This window comes from Ovis aries, chromosome 15 (genome assembly GCF_016772045.2).
Source record: "Ovis aries strain OAR_USU_Benz2616 breed Rambouillet chromosome 15, ARS-UI_Ramb_v3.0, whole genome shotgun sequence".
NCBI lineage: Eukaryota > Metazoa > Chordata > Mammalia > Artiodactyla > Bovidae > Ovis > Ovis aries.
In genome coordinates this window covers 74,915,090-74,932,921 of record NC_056068.1, presented here as the reverse complement: position 1 = coordinate 74,932,921, position 17,832 = coordinate 74,915,090, and the positions used below count along the sequence as shown (strand labels likewise).

Sequence of the window (17,832 nt, the reverse complement as noted above, 5' to 3'; positions counted from 1 at the left end):
GCCTGTACTAACAAGCTGAACTAGCGCTGAACAAAAGTTTTTTTGCTTACTTTTTTATACTGTGTCTGGGATAACAATCACTTGGAATTCATCGGCAGAAAGAAATAACATTACCAAGGAGTAAAAGTTAAAATGATTTCCCATGTGTCCAAAGAAGGGGAGAAGGTAATCAAAGAAAAGTCATGTCTCTGTATTAGGGCAGAATTCAAGTCTTATTTTGAATTTCCGAAAGTGTTTATTTACACTTGTTCTAAATGTCTCTGTGACTTGACATCCTCGGGAATGGTTTTTCTGAAATGCTTAGCAGTTGGTGTGGAAATATTCCAGGATCAATGCCCATGGGACCAGTAGAAAGAGGCATTTAGAAGGTGATCTATTTCATAGAAATGAAATATTCACTTCCAAGTTCATATTCATCTCATATGAGAATTTGTATTTGTTCTCATACAGTGAAGGAAATCTGAAATGGAAGCTACAAGTCAAAAATAGTGCTGAGGAGTGGAAAGCTTAAGAACATTCTAATTGGTGTAGCTGTGCAAATAAATGATTTTACTGAAAAGGGCATTTATACTACCACATAATGTAAGGATATTAAGGCATTCAAGACACACAGAAAAGGATGTATTTAGAAATGATTCAATTAAGAGAAGTAAGCAAGCTTGATCTCCACACTCTTATATGTAGTGTGGGCATACCTTGAAAAATGAGACTCTTCAACAGTGGCTCCTGGTCTTTGGAGGTCACAGACTCCTCTAAGACTCTGTAAAGCCATGGATTCCCTCCCCGGAAAAAATACACATTCACACCTAATACAGTCATTTTTGCACATGGTTTCAAGGATTAGGGATCTTCTGAAATCTAAGCATGGACACTGCTCACCCACCAACACCATCTCTACCATATTTTTATATATAGAGCAAAAGATTATAGTTTACTTGGTTAGTCACTGTTTATGTACAATTGGACTGGTTCATATACAATATTTTGCAAGTGCAAAAAAATACTTATAGGAATACTGAAGATACAATTGATAGAGGTTGTCACAGTATACTGGCACTCTCCTAAGGGCTTTACATGTACAGTGTGCACAGTCCTCACCCCAGCCCTCCTAGGACAGTATTATTATTATTATATCTGATTTGTGGAGAAGAAAACTAAGGCACAGAGAACTTAGTAATTGCCGAAAATTGTGTGAATGTTACGTGGTGGAGCAAAGATTTGAACCCAGACATTCTGACTGAAAAACCTGTCCATTTGCTACTCTAAACTGCTATACAATGTCCAAAAGAGAAATACTGACATTATATAAAAGGCCAAAGAAGGAAAAATGAAGAGTCCCCATTGTAAATCAGGTAGCTAGAGTGGCCTGCATCATTTTTACCCTGATCTCTAAGACTATTTGGAAATGAGGCATTCAAACTGACTTTAAAACCCCCCTGACCAGGTCTTGCATTTCTTCCAAAAGGTTGCCTATCAGTTTACTTCTTTTGGAGTTTTTAACAGAGTTGGATTGGTTGTTATCTTTCCAAAGTACAGTTTGATCAGAAAGTGTTTACATGGAAGGAGTTTTTTAGAATTCATTGTTTCCTGGTACTAGGAGTTTTCTCTATTAATCCATGGAAACTGTTTCTTCAAGTACCATTCCATATTGCACAAATCAGAGAAAATACTTACCTAATACTTAAACAATAGCTATTCCCTTCCCTGGTAATCTGAGTTCTGTACTGGTTTGGGATGGCAGTAGTAAGGGGCCTGGAGCTATTCCCAAAACCGTGGCCTCTCCATCTGGTAGCCTGTCTGATAATTTAACTGATTTAGCTAAGCTTGATTTATATTGCCTTTTTTTTTTTTTTAATGATAAAAGCCAAAAGATCTTCAAGTTTGGGGGTTTTGTTTTGATAGTAAACTGTCCATCATTATTTATTGGGTGCTTCTTATATGCTCGAAGAAGGCAATGGCATCCCACTCTAGTACTCTTGCCTGGAAACTCCCATGGACTGAGGAGCCTGGCAGGCTGCAGTCCATGGGGTCGCTAAGAGTCAGACATGACTGAGCGACTTCACTTTCACTTTTCACTTTCATGCATTGGAGAAGGAAATGGCAACCCACTCCAGTGTTCTTGCCTGAAGAATCTCAGGGATGGCAGAGCCCAGTGGGCTGCTGTCTGTGGGGTCGCACAGAGTCGGACACGACTGAAGTGACTTAGCAGCAGCAGCAGCAGCAGCCTTATATGCTAGCTTTTAGTATACAGAGAGGTAGTAATATCTTGGCAACTGAACAACAACAATGTCCCTGCCTAGAATCTGGTAAACTATGATAATTATTTTCATTAATTATGTAAATATTTATTGAGTCTCTGCTATATGCAGGCCCAGTGCTGGGCACTGGAGAGGACAGATTCACAAATAAGACAGGGTTTCTGTCTTCAAGAACTTAAAAAATTGAGAAGAGAGGAAGATGTAAACAGCTAACAAGAAAAAAACGAAAACGCCAGTGAGGAGCTGTGAAAATGCCAGAGGACAGTAATATTGGCCAGAGGGATCAGAGAGTGCTACGTAAAGAAGGTAGCTTTTGATCAGGGCCTTGACAGATAAGAGAGTTCAGTGATGGAGCAGAGGGGAGAGAGTGTCACAGTGCAGAGAGAAGTGCGATCAGAAGTATGGACAGCAAGGAAACGCACGCCTTGGGAATAGCAAGGAGGCTGATGCGGCTGGAACTTTGGTTCCAGGAAGTGGTGGAGAGGGAGATAGAGCCAGCCAGTAGGAAGAGACTAGCTTGTGGAGGCTCTCCAGTGTGGCAGAACTTTGGGGGTTTTTGGCAGTCATAGGGAGTCATTAAAGGTTCATGAGGTTAGGGACAAATGGGAAGTTTAATATATGGCATATACTAAATGTTTCAGTCCAGAAAGGATTAACTATAAATGTAGCGATCTGTGTAAGCAAGGAGGAGACGCTAGGAAGAGCAAGCATTTTATTTTAAGTTGGGTGATTAGCATGTACCAAGGCTGGCGAGAGGGAGGGAGCGGGGAAGGAAACCAGTTCCCTTTACTTAGCTAACTCCAGCTCATGTTTGTATGTATATTTTGAAAATTTTCCAATCTATAGAAAACAATGAAAGAACAGTTGAACACAGGTGTACTCTTCAACTTATATTCACGACTCTGTCATTTTAAATGAATACAGGTATAAAGAAGCATGCAATTAATAAAACCAAACAGAAACCCTTACAGAAAAAAGAGAGTGGAATTCTACTGATAGCTGTCCAAGTGTACAATGGTTACCTTCCATTCAAAACTAAACCAACAATCTGAAATAGATGTTTAAGTTAATTAGAGCCCATAGTAATAATCCCTCTTAAGTTCTGATTTCTACATTGGAGCCAGTCTTTTTAAATTCAGTACCTTATGCTTTGCAGCCACTAGCCACATGTGACTGTAAAAAACCAATAACTTAGCAAAAAAATACAAAGATTTTGCTGTTAGTACTTCTTGCCATGTATTTTCTGCATTAACTTCTAGTTCATGCAGTTTGGGTTTTGTCCATAAAGAACCCCTTTATGAAACTGGGAAAACTACTGTCATCTCTTGAAAGAGATCATACTTGGACTGCATCAACCAGCCAAGGACTAATCACAGCTTCCATGAAAATAACTTTCTTTGTTTTGGGGCACCTTTCCTCTCTGTGTCTTTCTCTTCCTCTTGCCAGAACGACTCAGAGATTTTCATTAGGTTTGGATATCAAAACTTTAAGATTCTCTTTGTCATCTAAACTCAGAACTCCAGGATGGGTTTATGTTCCCTAGCACTTAGAACAGAATAAGCACCAGGCCAGGAGTAAAGCGCTAACCAGTACCTGTGGCAGTACCTGGTGTCAGTAAATGGGTAGCAGATATATTCATTAAAAGCTTTTCATCAGAACATACAGTACTAGGTCTTGTGCCTTTATATTCAAAGAGAGTTATGTAGCTGCTAGAAGACATGGAGTGAAACTAGCTACAACTAAATATTTCTAAAGTAGAATAAAAATGCTAACGTGTGAACACACTTGTTGGAATTCAGTGCTTTTTAGTGTTGCAGTTAATGGTAAGTATGTAATTCAGGTTAGTTTGAGGTTTTACTCACTTTTTAAGAATAATTATTCAGAAAATTGATAAGGACTTAACCTGAACTAAGCATATTTCAAACAGAAGTATACTGACCCTCTTTTAAAGGAGTACAGCATGCACAAACGTTTTTAAAATCCATGTCAGTGAGTTCTGCTGATTATAGCTTTCCTTCCACAACTTGTGGTGGTACCAGGATTGAATGCCATCTGGTGTGACTTGCCCACCACTTCAAAAGTTCTGTGTATTTAAACATTTTAAATTGAAAGATAGGACTAATATCACACTGGGTTAAAAACAGATATTAAGATAGCTGGTAATATAAAGTCAGTCCTTGCTGCTATACCACTGTAACATTTCTGATGATAAATAGCATTTCGCTTTTATTTGGTTTTCATCACTGATAGGCAGTGGATGGCCTGCTACCTCCCAAGATAAATAATAATTATCAGTGTTTCCCCTTTTACTCCCGTTTCATACCGGAGAGGACAGTGGCAAGGAAAATAAGCCATCTTGTATCATTGACTAAGGGAAGAGGAGACATTTGGGTGATTTTAATTGTAGGCATCAATAAGGATCGCTAATTATTCTCAATATGGGATAGATGAGGTCAGCTTATTACCTTTTTTTTGGTTAAAAAAAAGAGTTAAAAAGTTAGATAATACATGCAAGTGTGTTGTCATGCGAGTGTTTAAGGCAGAAAAATTACTTAGAACCAAATGACTTACTACACAAGGACTTGCATAAACACTGAAATAGAAATTCACAAAGGAATTTGTTCAAATCTATTTCAGGGAGAGTGGGGTCCTTCACCCTGGTTGAGGGCAGTGCTTGTCCAATAGAACTTTCTGTGGTATTGAAAACGCCACTGGCCAGTTTGGTAGCCACTAGTCACATGTATCTATAAATACTTTCAGAGTGGCTAGTGTGACTGAAGAACTGATATTTTTATTTTGTTTTAATTAAATTTGAATAGCTACATGTGGCTATTAGCTACAAAATGGAACAGGGCAAGTACAGAGTAAGAAGAAAAAGATGAAATATGATAATATTAAAATGAGAACCAACAAGTTAGACCAAATATATTTTCATGTTTCTGAAACATCTCTATATTGAGTGACTAGTAGCATTTGATAGATGTATGTCCCATGACATGAGATTGTTTATATTTTCTTCTTTTGTAGCTTGCTCCTTTAATTATGCTAATAGAAAAATCTAGAAAAATACAGCTCCAAAGCTGCAGTAGTGCTTGTGGAGCATCAGTGAAGTCCTCTCATCTTAGTTCAGACTCTGATCTATCAGATTTTCTGAAACTCAGGTGTTTGTTTCCACCCCATCGCCTTTTTCTGGGTCTTTAATCACTTCTGCAGCAGTCCTCCAGAGAGAAGATTGGTAGTAACTCATATCCCTTTGGTATCAAGAGCTGGTATTTACTAAACTAGTTGGTTAATAGTTTTCATTATCTAGAATTGGGGATTTACTGCCTTTGAGGCAACAAATTGTACTAATTCTCATGTGAGTTTCCTTTCCTCCTCTTCAAGGTGACACTCAAAAGAATTAAAACACACTGACTGTCCTTTTATCCCAGCCTTTGTGTCACAGAAGGCAGATAACCAGAATTATATGATAAGTTTCTTCATATTGATGAGGTTGTAACAGTTAAAGAGATGGTGTGTACCTCACTGATTTGCAACTTTTACAAAGTTTAAATTGAGAGCAAGCAAAAATTAAAAAAAAAACAGAAGAAATAGTTATACTCATATTCTGTATCTGTAAACCCACTCATTTCCTTGTTAAAAATCCTGCAGCCATATTATCTTGCAGTTTTTACTATAAACAGACTTGAAGCTAAATTTGAGAACTCTGGCAAACTTGACATTATCTTGCCCTGTAGTAAGAACTGTGCTCTGTGTACAGAAAATAAATGTTACACCAAAAAGCTTGACTGATGATGAGAACCATTGCTTTGTTTTCTTCTGGAGGTTAGCATTTTGTTTAGTGGGATGACACTTCAGTGTCCTAATATCTGTTCTCCATGTCTCCTAGAAGACTGTAACTACAGCTTCTATGATTACCACAAAGACACTACCTCTCGTCTTGAAAGCAGCAACTGCGACCATGCCTGCCTCTGTTGTGGGCCAGAGACCTACCATTGCTATGGTGACCGCCATCAACAGTCAGAAGGCTGTGCTCAGCACTGATGTGCAGAACACACCAGTCAACCTCCAGACGTCTAGTAAGGTCACTGGGCCTGGGGCAGAGGCTGTCCAAATTGTGGCAAAAAACACAGTCACTCTGGTAAGCCAGCAGCTGCTACTCATGTGTGCCCACATGAGAGGGTTCAGGATATGCATTTGTTGAGTTATATCCATGTTACGCTCCTGCTGGATTTTTCAGTCTCCATCAGTCTTCTGCCATACCAAACTCACCCTTTGGGGCTGACGAGGGAAAATGGCATTCCTACTATCTATAGGGGCTTCCCTGGTGGCTCAGACAGTAAAGAATATACTTGCAATGCAGAAGACCTGGGTTCAGTCCCTGGGTTGGGAAGATGCCCTGAGGAGGGCCTGGCAACCCACTCTAGTATTTGAGGCTTCCCTGGTGGCTCAGACAGTAAAGAGTCTGCAGTGCGGGAAGCCCAGGTTCAATCCCTGGGTTGGGCAGATCCCGTGGAGAAGGAAATGGAAACCCACTCTAGTATTCTTGCCTGGAAAATCCCATGAACTGAGGAGCCTGGCAGCCTACAGTTAGTAGGGTTGTGAAGAGTCAGACATGACTGAGCAACTAACACACACATACTATCTAAATAACTGCAGAGGTGTCCTGACACCAAGGATGGCCAAAATATGACTTGACTTAAAGGGGCAAAATGCCCTTCACAGAGGCATTTACGTGGCTTCACGTATCTCTCCCTCTGTCCTGTCCAGTCCTCCCTGTGAAACTTGGGTGCACTGGTGCTACACTGCTGATTCAGGGGAGAGGCCCTGCTCCATTTTTTTAGTTCACTCTTCCTTGAAATTGCACCCAGGAAGTGCTGGAGTTAGTTGGGGCACTTTAAAAATGTTTAAGACACACAAATAACAGTGTCCGTTCCAAGGTCCATCAGAAAAAAACGACCTCTGGAAGGAAGAAGTTCTTGAACAAAAATTGTCTAAAAACCAGTCTAAAAACCGTCTAAAAACCAGTGTTTTCAGAATATATCCAGATTGCAGTTTAAAGGTCTGTTCTTAAAGTGGACACTAAGGGCTATTGGTGGCTTTCGAATAATGACCAGTGGTGAGTAAAGCTAGAGGGCCTTAAAGGGAAGCTCTGCTTCTTACCCAGGAATCTTTAGGGAAGCAGCCAAATAACTCAGCCAGATGCTGAGAGTTAGAGAATTCTCTGTAGGAAGAAAGCCATTCACTGTTAGGTAAAACTCTTATATTAGGAAAAAGCCCATCTGTCCAGGCTGCAAATTTGATTTTACTTTGGAATCAGTTTTGACTTTTAAAATACATAAGTGCAAGAGTTCTTGAATGTCAGAGGAAATCGTCTAAGATTGCTGAGTCTGTTATGTTCTACATTAGAGGTATAAGGGAACAAATGTGATTGGTTCACTTTATGGGGCAGAGCATGCAAGCAGGAGAGTAAGAAAGTTTCTTAAGGTGATGTTAATTCAGATGGTTAATTCTCCAATGAAAGCTTGTAGAAAATATTGTCTGGTCGAGAGAATAGTGACGCTGAAAATCCTTTAAGGATACTGAGCTTTAGCACTATTTACAATAGCCAGGATGGCGGAAGCAGCCTAAATGTCCACCGACATCTGAATGGATAAAGTTGTGGTACATGTATGCAGTAGAATGTTACTCAGCCATAAAAAGAACCAAAATTGAGTCATCTGTAGTGACGTGGATGGGCCAAGTAAGTCAGAAAGAGAAAAGTATCACATATTAACACATATATTTGGAATCTAGAGAAATAGTACAAGTGAATGTGTTTACAGGGTAGGGATGAGACACAGATGCAGAGACTGGACATGTGGCTGTGGGAAGGGGAGGGTGGGGCGACTCGGAAGAGTAGCAGTGACATGCATACACGACCGTGTATAGGACAGAGAGCCAGTGGGAGGCTGCGCACAGCACAGGGGGCTCAGCTTGGTGCTCGGTGATGACCTTGCGGGGTGGGAGGGGTACTCGGGAGGGGATGTGTGTATCTATAGCTGATTCAATTTGTTGTATAGCAGAAACTAACACACATTGTAAAGCAATTATACTCTTTAAAAAAGAAAAGGATGCCTAGCTTTTATTTTATATTAAATAATTATTTTCTTCTCTGATTTGTCTTTCTCATGTTTTTTAGCAGGTTCAGGCAACACCTCCTCAGCCCATCAAAGTACCACAGTTTATCCCCCCTCCTAGACTCACTCCACGTCCAAACTTTCTTCCGCAGGTGAGTAAATCAGTGACAAGCCCAGTGATGGGTTAGGTGAGACAAGAATCCTTGTGGACCCTTTCGAAGCAGCCTATAATGTACTTGTCAATTCAACTGTATTCAGATCCCACTTAGCAAGAGATTCTAGCTGCAGATCCCTATACCATGAAGAAGCCTTTTTTTTTTCTCTCTCTCTCTCTCTTTTTGGCTGCACGGCATGTGGGATCTTAGTTCCCTGACCAGGATTCGAACCCATGCCCACTGCAGTGGAAGTTCGGAGTCTTAACCACTGGACCACCAGGGAAGTCCCTCAGAAGAAGCTTATGTTGTCATCAGGGCGTTTTTTTTTTTTTTTAGCAATGACAGAAGACTGTAGCAGAGGGATGTATGGAAAGGGAAATTGTCCTAAGTCTAAGTTTAAAATAAGATAGCACCATTTTCAACCTTATGACATTGACTTACTGGAAGAACTTAGCCAGAACTGCCTGTCAGTGGGGAAGGAATGCAGTTGTCACTTCTCTCCCCCGCTGCTGAACCCCATATGCTGAGGAGAGTAGGGAGGCGACCGTAGCAACCCAACTAGGAGAAAGCATTCTGTTCCCTGGGAAGAGATGGCACTGAGCATTACACTGAAACCCAAAGTCTCGCTAATCAAGACTTAGACTAGGGAGCTACTAGGGACCCCAGACCCAAGCAGCTCTGCCCATATTCTCATGAGAGCACTCTTTCAGCAACTGGGCTGAGCTCACCATTCTCATGACAGACTACCAGGGTTGTCCCAGTGTGGGTTTTGACGGGGAGTTGCCTTGTGTGGTAGAAAGACTGGGTATTCTTATCTGAGGCCTCAGCTTTCAGACAAAGAGAGAAGGGGAAGGAAGTGTGTGGTCAGTAGCCATTAGTGATTTCTGAATTGCCTTGGGGAGGGGGATGGGCAGTGCTCACATGAGATAAATCAGTAATTTATCAGGTAAATCCTTAATGCTATAGGTATCAAAAGGGCCCTAAGAACTATGGATATGAGGGTTTCAAGATAGTTCTCAGCCTCATGCAGCTTCCGACACATGTACGGCCGTCACTGTGTCCACTGATGCTTTCAAACTGTGGTGCTGGAGAAGACTTCTGAGAGACCCTTGGACAGCAAGGAGATCAAGTTAGCCAATCCTAAAGGAAATCAACCCTGAATATTCATTGAAAGGACTGATGCTACAGCTGAAGCTCCCATACTTTGGTCACCTGATACGAAGAGCCAGCTTACTGGAAAAGACCCTGATGCTGGGAAATATTGAGGGCAGGAGGAGAAGAGGGTGACAGAAGATGAGATGGTTGGATGGCATCACTGACTCAGTGGACATGAGTCTGAGCAAGCTTCAGGAGATGGGAAGCCTGGTGTGCTGCAGTCCATGGGGTTGCAAAGAATTGGATACAACTTAGCTACTGTACAATTGTTGGAAGTACCATATAGTCTGAGAACACATGAGAAGGACACCCAGCTCATCCTTGGAGTATTCCAGGAAGTTTTCTTGAAGAGTTGACATTCAATCTTAGACCTAAAGTCCTAATGATGTTAATTTGACATAGTTATAGAGGAGTAATAAAAGGGCAGAAAGAGGAACATGTATGCAAGTTCACAGTGGCGAGAGACTCGTAGGCTTAAGGAACCAAAGGAAATTTGATGTGGCTGAGCGTGTGGCCCACACAGCTGACTCAGGCTAGAGTAAGAGGTGGGGATGGAGAAGCCCATGGGCCAGTGCCTTTGGAACCTTGGATGCTGTATAGGAATTGGGCCTTACCCAGGAACAGTGAGGATCCATTAAATTATTCTCAAACAAGTGCTTGGCATGATTATATTTTTGTTTTAGAAAATTCCCCCTTAACACTGTGTAGAGAATAGATTGGTGATTGTCTAGACTGGGGCAGGAAAAACCATTAGGACAGTGTCAACAATGACAATAGCTAATATTTAGAGAATCTTACTGTATGCCACTTATTGTAGTAGGCATTTTACATGGGTTATCTGTTTTAATTCTCACAACAACTCTGTGAAAGTAGGTGGTGGTTTTTTTTTTTTTTTAGATAAGAATCTAAGGTTTAGTCTGTTTTTCAAAGGGTGGGTCATGACCTTTTAGTAGACTGTGAAATCAATTTGGTGGACTGTAACCAGAGTTTTTAAGTAAATGAAGAAAACAGAAAGGAAATGTTAAGAGTATGTTGCACCTAAGTATTGTTTCATGAGGTTTTTTTAAACATAGATGTATAGGTAAATGTCTAGGTATAGATAAATGTCCATGTTTACAGTGAAAAACATATTTCCTGTTATGTATCTGCAGCACACGCTATAGGGTTGTCTTAAATGCAGCTAAGTATTCAGACTCACAAGACTATTAAAGGCCACTCTCTGCACCAGTCCACTTGAAATGATATAGGACCGAAACTAGCGCTTGCCAGCAAGATAGCATCAGACATTTTTCTTCAGTAGGAGTCCCTACAGGCGTCCGTACAACAGTCTCTGGCTGTCCAGGGACTGCTCAGGTACAGGCAGATGAGGTCTTCATCAGGACAGTGGGAGAGCCTGGCACAGAAGCCTTATGCCTTTCAAGAGCCCAGTGTATCTTGAACAGCAACAATTCATAGGTGTGGCTTTCAAGGTCCCCGCAGTGGACATGCCCAGTTACAAGAGTCACCCCATTTTAGGAAACCCAAAGCATGGTGTCTGATCTTTTTTTTCAAAAGTGTTTATAGCAAATTTCTATCTTTGCTTTTTGCAAGTAATGGAAATAGTAGATTAGATTTAGCAACAAGAGGTCATTTTTACCATAAGCAGTGTTCCAGCTAACATAGTTGGCATTCTTCTGTTATCAGGCTTCCAAGGGTATACAGCTAGAGTTAACTGAAGGTCAAATTCTTATGTATAAGGAGAAAGGATTTTGCCTCCAGGTCACAATTTAGAAAGTTTAAAAAATACTGGCTTAGAGAGATCAGGTATGTTACTTAGGTTACACAGCTAACTAGTAAGTGGTAGAACCAGGCAAGGATAATCCCATGTTTTTAATCACAGTTTTCTGCCACTGTTTCAGTAAAATGACACAGCTAGAGTAGTGGCAGTGAGGATAGGAAAGTGGACATGTTTGAGAAGGGATTTAGGAAGCAGAGGCAGAGTGGAAGCATTAGGAATGATTCTGAAGTGGTTTTTTTTTTTTTTTTTCCTAGTAAGAAAGGGACATTTACTGAGGTAATGATTATAAGAAAAAAGGATTGGAAGAAGTTGAAAAGTTTTAGACATGTTGATTTTGAACTTCTTGTGAAATTTCCAAGTAGAGATGTATAACAGAGAGATGAACAAATGATTCTGAAGTTCAGGAAATGCCTGGTCCTAAGATCCAAGTGTGGAAGTCTTCAGTATGTAGATAGTAATTATAGCCATAGGATGCGTGAGAATTCCCAGGAGTGAGGACATTGGGAAGTAAAGGGGTTCCAGGACAAAACCCTGATAAATAGTTATATTTTGGATTGAGCAGAGGCAGAGGAAGCCCCAAGGGAGACCTAGAGAAGGACTGGCTGAGAACGGGGAGTTAGAGGACCAGAGATGAAGCTGTGGGCGTGAAGAAGGTTAGGATGCGAGTTCAGGGCGCTGGCAGTGTGATTGCCATCGCTAGGCACAAGTTCTGGGTGGGACCAGTCTCTGAATTAGGCATCTGACCTTAGCCTGAAGAGGTAGCATGGTATAGGAGAGGGAGCTATGGTTTGGAATCAGAAAATCTACGTTCTAGGATAGCATCTGGATCTTCTTAAGAGCTGATGCATCTCTGTAATATTACATATCCTGAGATCTATAGAATTGATAATTCTAAAGTGGCTATCAATAAATATTTGTACTGAATACCGTTTCACATATATAGTGTAGAAGGTCTGGCAGTGTCTAAAGGTTATAGGACTTGAGAAGTTTAAGTAATACGATAATTGTTCTTTCTTTCTCCATAGGTTCGACCCAAGCCTGTGGCCCAGAATAACATTCCTATTGCCCCAGCACCTCCTCCCATGCTTGCAGCTCCTCAGCTTATCCAGAGGCCCGTCATGTTGACCAAGTTCACCCCCACGACCCTCCCTACCTCCCAGAATTCTATCCACCCCGTCCGTGTCGTCAATGGGCAGACTGCAACCATAGCCAAAACGTTCCCCATGGCCCAGCTCACCAGCATTGTGATAGCTACTCCAGGGACCAGACTCGCTGGACCTCAGACTGTACAGCTTAGCAAGCCAAGCCTTGAAAAACAGGTACAGGCACAGTATGCACCTGCTTTGGGCAGTAGCTTTGCCATTGAGGCTGGGCAGCCTGTAAGGGGTCTTGATCTTCTCAAAGGCTCTTTATCTCAGCACCATTGTTAGTTGCTTATCAGGAGATAATTTATCCACAGTACAAAAGGGCCATTCTTACTGAAGAAAGTTGGGGTTGCTTTACCCACCATCTCCTTGTGGGTGGATTCTATTCTTGTGTGAGTGAGCTCCCCCTGCTGGTTCAGAAGCAGAAATTCACAGATGAGTTCTGCTGCCCTCAGTCAGGAAGCACAGATAAGGAGTAAACAGAAAATGCCGTGTTTCTTTCAGCCCAGTGAGAATCCAGATGAGGATATCACTATAAAAGTCAGGAAGAATAAACAAAGCAAGGAAAAGAATTTCATTACAAAGATTTTCCCTGTCTCTTACAGACAATGAGGAACCAATGGAAAATTAAGATTTCTAAAATGTGTTCTTTTAACTCTAGAGGTTACAGACATTTTAGCTCAAATAGTGAAGCCTTTCATTTATATTTCTAAAATCAGATTTTCTGTTAGAAATGCAAGTCTGTAGAACTAAACCTCCAAGAATACATAAGGGTTCTATGACAGAAAGACTTCTGAAACCAAGAAGAAGGATTTATAGGCAGTCACCATACTCCATTTAAAGAAAAACCAATGACAAGAGAGAATTTTGCAAAGAAAAGCTCTTTTAAGAAGGTTGCTTTAAAAAGTCATTGACCTATTTCTAATTGCTCAGGCTTGAGTTCTCATTCATCTGAAAATAGTCTCTGGTGATCCTGAATCTTCTGCTTCTGGGTGGCTGACCATGATTCAGAGAGGCTGGCCAGATGGTGGGAAATGAGAAGGCTTCCTGCTGCCTTGGCTGCCTTGAACAGAGGAGCCTTATGCATGGAATACCGGCTTTCTCCCCAGGCAGCTCACAAGTGCTGCTAATCTGGCACTAAGAATCTGGGTACCACAATCTTATATTAGGAAATACAAGTGAAAACGTGTATCTATTCCTGGGGGGCCTACTCAAACCCTAGGAAATGCTTTGAGGAACATTTAGAGATAAATGATTTAACATGCATTTTAGATCAGAAGTTTTCAAATTTATTATCAGCGAACTTCAGTATGAAATAAGGAAAGTAAGATGCCCAAGCTTAGGAGTTTGAGTGGAGTCATGTTTGTAGACCATCTGCCGTCATATCCTGTGCTGGCTCTCAGACCTCTGAGGAGCCTTAGAGTTAAGAAGAATGTGGTTTCAAAACATTATTTTAGAATGTTATTTCTCTTTGACCTCTTATTTGGTCAAGATATTTTTAGGAGACAAAAATCTTTTCCATTTCATTTCATGTTTGCATTTCTTATTTTTTTCTGATTACAACGATGATACATATTCATTGTAAAAGAAAATCCAGACATTTACAGAGATACGTATGGTAGAAAGTGCATTTTCTTATGATCTGTGAAGAGAGTAAACTTCTCCCATAATTTTTTCCTTCTAAGTTGTTACTAGCAGTTTCGCATCATATTCCTCCATATTTTCTTTTTAAAGCAAAAGGCAAAATCAGATTATATATTACTTTGTAACTTGTTTTTTCCGTATTAGATCTTGAATATCTTGAATATCTTTTCCTCAGCCATACATATTGATAGAGCTCTTCATGTTAATTATAATTCCATAAATTAAAAAAACTTTTCCAGCAGTGAGTTCCATGGGCTCCCTTCTTGTTGATCTAATAAACAAAGGCCGTCATTGCTGTTCTAGTTTAGCAGACCACTTGGCATAGCAGTCTTAGAGGTTATCAAGCTCGGTCAGCGAGGATTCTCTTTAGACTCCATCCTCAGGATTATCTTCAGATCTTTCTAGTCTCCCCCTTTCTCTTCATATTTCATTTCCAGTATCTCATTTAGAGCTGTTTAAGAGATCTCGTAGATAGGCAATATGTAGCCACGGAAGTACCACTTACAGCCTACTCAGAGAGATACCCAAACCTGTATCCTAACATTCTGTATGTGACCAGGCTAGATAGGTTCCTTTCTGCTTTCTGCTCTTTTGTTTAGGATGATAGCAATCACTTAATAAAAATGTGTTGATTCCATGCCAGCTGTTACGTTACGTGTACGGACATGAGAGTTGGTAAGTTAAAGCCTGTGCCATCGCAAAACTCAGTCTCTAGAGCATTTGGGGAGGTGCTGTAACTCTGCCTTCATAGGAGGAAGCAGGGCAGGTCGGGTAGTTGCAAAGGCTTCCCTGTAGGGTAGGAAAGGAAAGAGGTGACATCAGCTGTAACAGCAGTTGTCTCACTTCTCCTCCCCCCGCCCCCATTAGGCATCTGCAACTTCTTATCCACCCCAGATGAAAGAGCCCCTGTCTTACCCCTTATTGGAAGCATATTACTCTGTGGCTGTGAGAGACTGAGTGGTAAAGTTTGAAGAGCTTTGAGGCAGAAACATATTTAAGGCAGAAAAGTAGGTAAGGCCAGTTGGAGCCCCCACTCTGCTTCCTTTCGTGTCTGTGTCCTCTCCAGCATTCTGTGAAGTGGGGCTAAACGCCTGTGGATGCTAGAAAGTCATAAAGCACTTAAAGTCTGTTAGACTGTGCCTGGCACAGTTAGTTCCCAGGAATTAATGTTCATTTTTTATCCATGCCATCCCATCCCATCCTCTGCAACAAAGCCTTCTGTGTATTTCCCAAGGCTAGACTGCTGAAAAAAATCCCAGGTTCTATGGGAAAATTTGTCAGATTGCTACCCATTCCCCTACTTCCATTTATTATTTTATAAAGAAACCTACACAGTATCCTCTTTAAAAAAAAAAAAAAGTACTTCCAAGTTGAGAATATTATCCTATACATTATCTTCAAATCCCAGTCTTCCCTTTAAGGAAATTTGAGGTAGTGACTCTTTGCCCTCCAGTGGGGAAAACAGAGCCAAGTGACCAAAAGATGGATTTTGCTTTGCTCTCAATCAGAATTTTAACCTTGATTGGTGTAACGGTTTGGACATTTAAAACCTTTGCAGGTGTCTGACTTTGATTATTCATGCATCATGGCCTCAGAAGGTGAATTTGTAATTAAGAGGTATATGTGGCTAATTTAGTTCTAGTATTTTTCAGAGTTCTTGGTTTCTATCTTTTAAAACCAAAAAAGAACAAGATTTGCAAATTCGTACAGGTTCAAGTAGGAAATAAAAATAAATAACACAGATTGGGAGTAAACAAATGGATTTTTCTCCCCACTTTCAATGGGAACATGAATACAAGAGGTATCCCAGTTGTATTCTTAATTTATCTTAGTAGGACCAGTGTGACAAAATTGACATTTTGGCCTTGGTGTCAAGAATAGAAAATAGAAAAGACTGCGGTAAACTGCAGAGTAATATACTCCGTCTCAAGGAGGCAGCTACTTTTTGACGGTAGCCAATTTTTATCATATGGAAAACTTCTCTAAGAAAAGCCAGAGGGCTTTTCTGGTGGCTCAGTGGTAAAGAATCTGCCTGCCAGTGCAGGAGACATGGGTTTGCTCCCTGATCTAGGAAGATCCCACACGCTGCCGAGCATCTAGGCCCATGTGCCACGACTGTGGGGCCTGCGCTGTAGAGCCTGGGAGCCACAGGAGAAGTTGGTGCGCTCTAGAGCCTGTTCTCTGCACAGGAAAAGCCACTGCAGTGAGAAGCCTGCACACTGCAATTAGAAAGGAGCCTCTGCTCGCCACAGCCAGAGGGAAGCCTGTGCAGCAACGAAGACTTAATGCAGCCAGAAATAAAAACCAGAAATCCAGATAGTTGGAGAGATTTTGAGATATACTTTTGTTCCTTGTGCTTTTTGGTGTCATAGGTAAGAAACCATTGTCACATCTAAGGTCACAAAGATTTAACCCTAATTTTTCTTCTAAGAGTTACATGGTTTTAGCTCTTATATGTCGGAGAAGGCAATGGCAACCCACTCCAGTACTCTTGTCTGGAAAACCCCATGGATGGAGGACCCTGGTAGGCTGCAGTCCATGGGGTCGCAAAGAGTTGGACACGACTGAAGCGACTTAGCAGCAGCAGCAGCAGCTCTTATACGTAGGTCAGTAATCCATTTTGACTTAAATTTTCCATATATAATGTGAAACAAGGGTCCATGTGGATACCCAGTTTTCCCAGCACTATTTTTTGAAGAAACTGTTCTCTCCCTATTTGAATGATCATCACATCATTATTGGAAATCTGTTGGCCATGGATGTATGGGTTTATTTCTGGACTATCAGTCCTCTTCTGTTGGCTTATATGTCTGTCCTTTTGCTGTTATCAACCACACTGTCTTAATTGCTGTAGTTTTGAAATTGGGAAGGATGAGTCCAACATTTTTCGTTTTCAGTATTGTTCTGGCTCTTCAGGAGTCCTTGTACATGAATTTGAGAATTTATCTTTTCCAATCTTTCTGCAAAAAAAAAAAAAAAAAAAGAGGGAGGGTCTGTTGGACTTTTGATAGGAATTGGGTTAAATCTATAGATTGTATAGTATTGCTATCTTAATAACAATATTCAGTCTTCCTATACTTGAACATGGGTGTCTTTCCATTTATTTAGGTTTTCTTTATTTCTTAGCAGTATTGTCTAGTTTTCATATACAAGTCTTTTACCTCCTAGGTTAAATTTATTCCTAGATATTTTATTCTTTTGGATGATATTGTAAATTGAGTTGTTTCCTTTCTTACCTTTTAGGATTGTTCGCTGCTATTATGAGTTACAGTGTGTTAGAAATACAGCTGATTTTTGCGATGATTTTGGATCTTGCAATTTTGTTGAATTCATTTATTAACTACAGTAGTTGCTTTGTGGATCTTCAGGACTTTATGTATGTAAGATCAGGTCTTCTGCAAATAGAGTTTTACATCTTCCTCTCCAGTTTGGATGCCTTGCATTTCTTTTCCTTGCCTTATTGCTCTGGCTAGAGTTTCCACTACATTATTCAATAGCAGTGGTGAAGGTGGGCATACTTCTCTTGTTCCTCATCTCAGAGGGAAAGCTTTCAGTATTTCACCAGTGAGTATGGTGCTA

At 40.7% G+C, this 17,832-nt stretch overlaps 1 protein-coding gene across 50 annotated transcripts in view; it reads left to right on the top strand.

Annotated features, from left to right (window-relative positions):
• Positions 1-17,832, top strand: part of PHF21A (PHD finger protein 21A) — a 193,845-nt gene that overhangs the window by 147,599 nt on the left and 28,414 nt on the right. For 32 of the 50 annotated variants that reach the window (XM_060399544.1, XM_060399568.1, XM_042233416.1 and 29 more), the window contains 3 exons: positions 6,148-6,399; positions 8,440-8,529; positions 12,490-12,783. In XM_060399544.1, coding sequence (XP_060255527.1) covers positions 6,148-6,399; positions 8,440-8,529; positions 12,490-12,783 — 636 coding nt within the window. The remainder of the gene's footprint in view (positions 1-6,147; positions 6,400-8,439; positions 8,530-12,489; positions 12,784-17,832) is intronic. The other 18 variants (XM_060399554.1, XM_060399543.1, XM_060399557.1 and 15 more) reach the window with 4 other exon arrangements.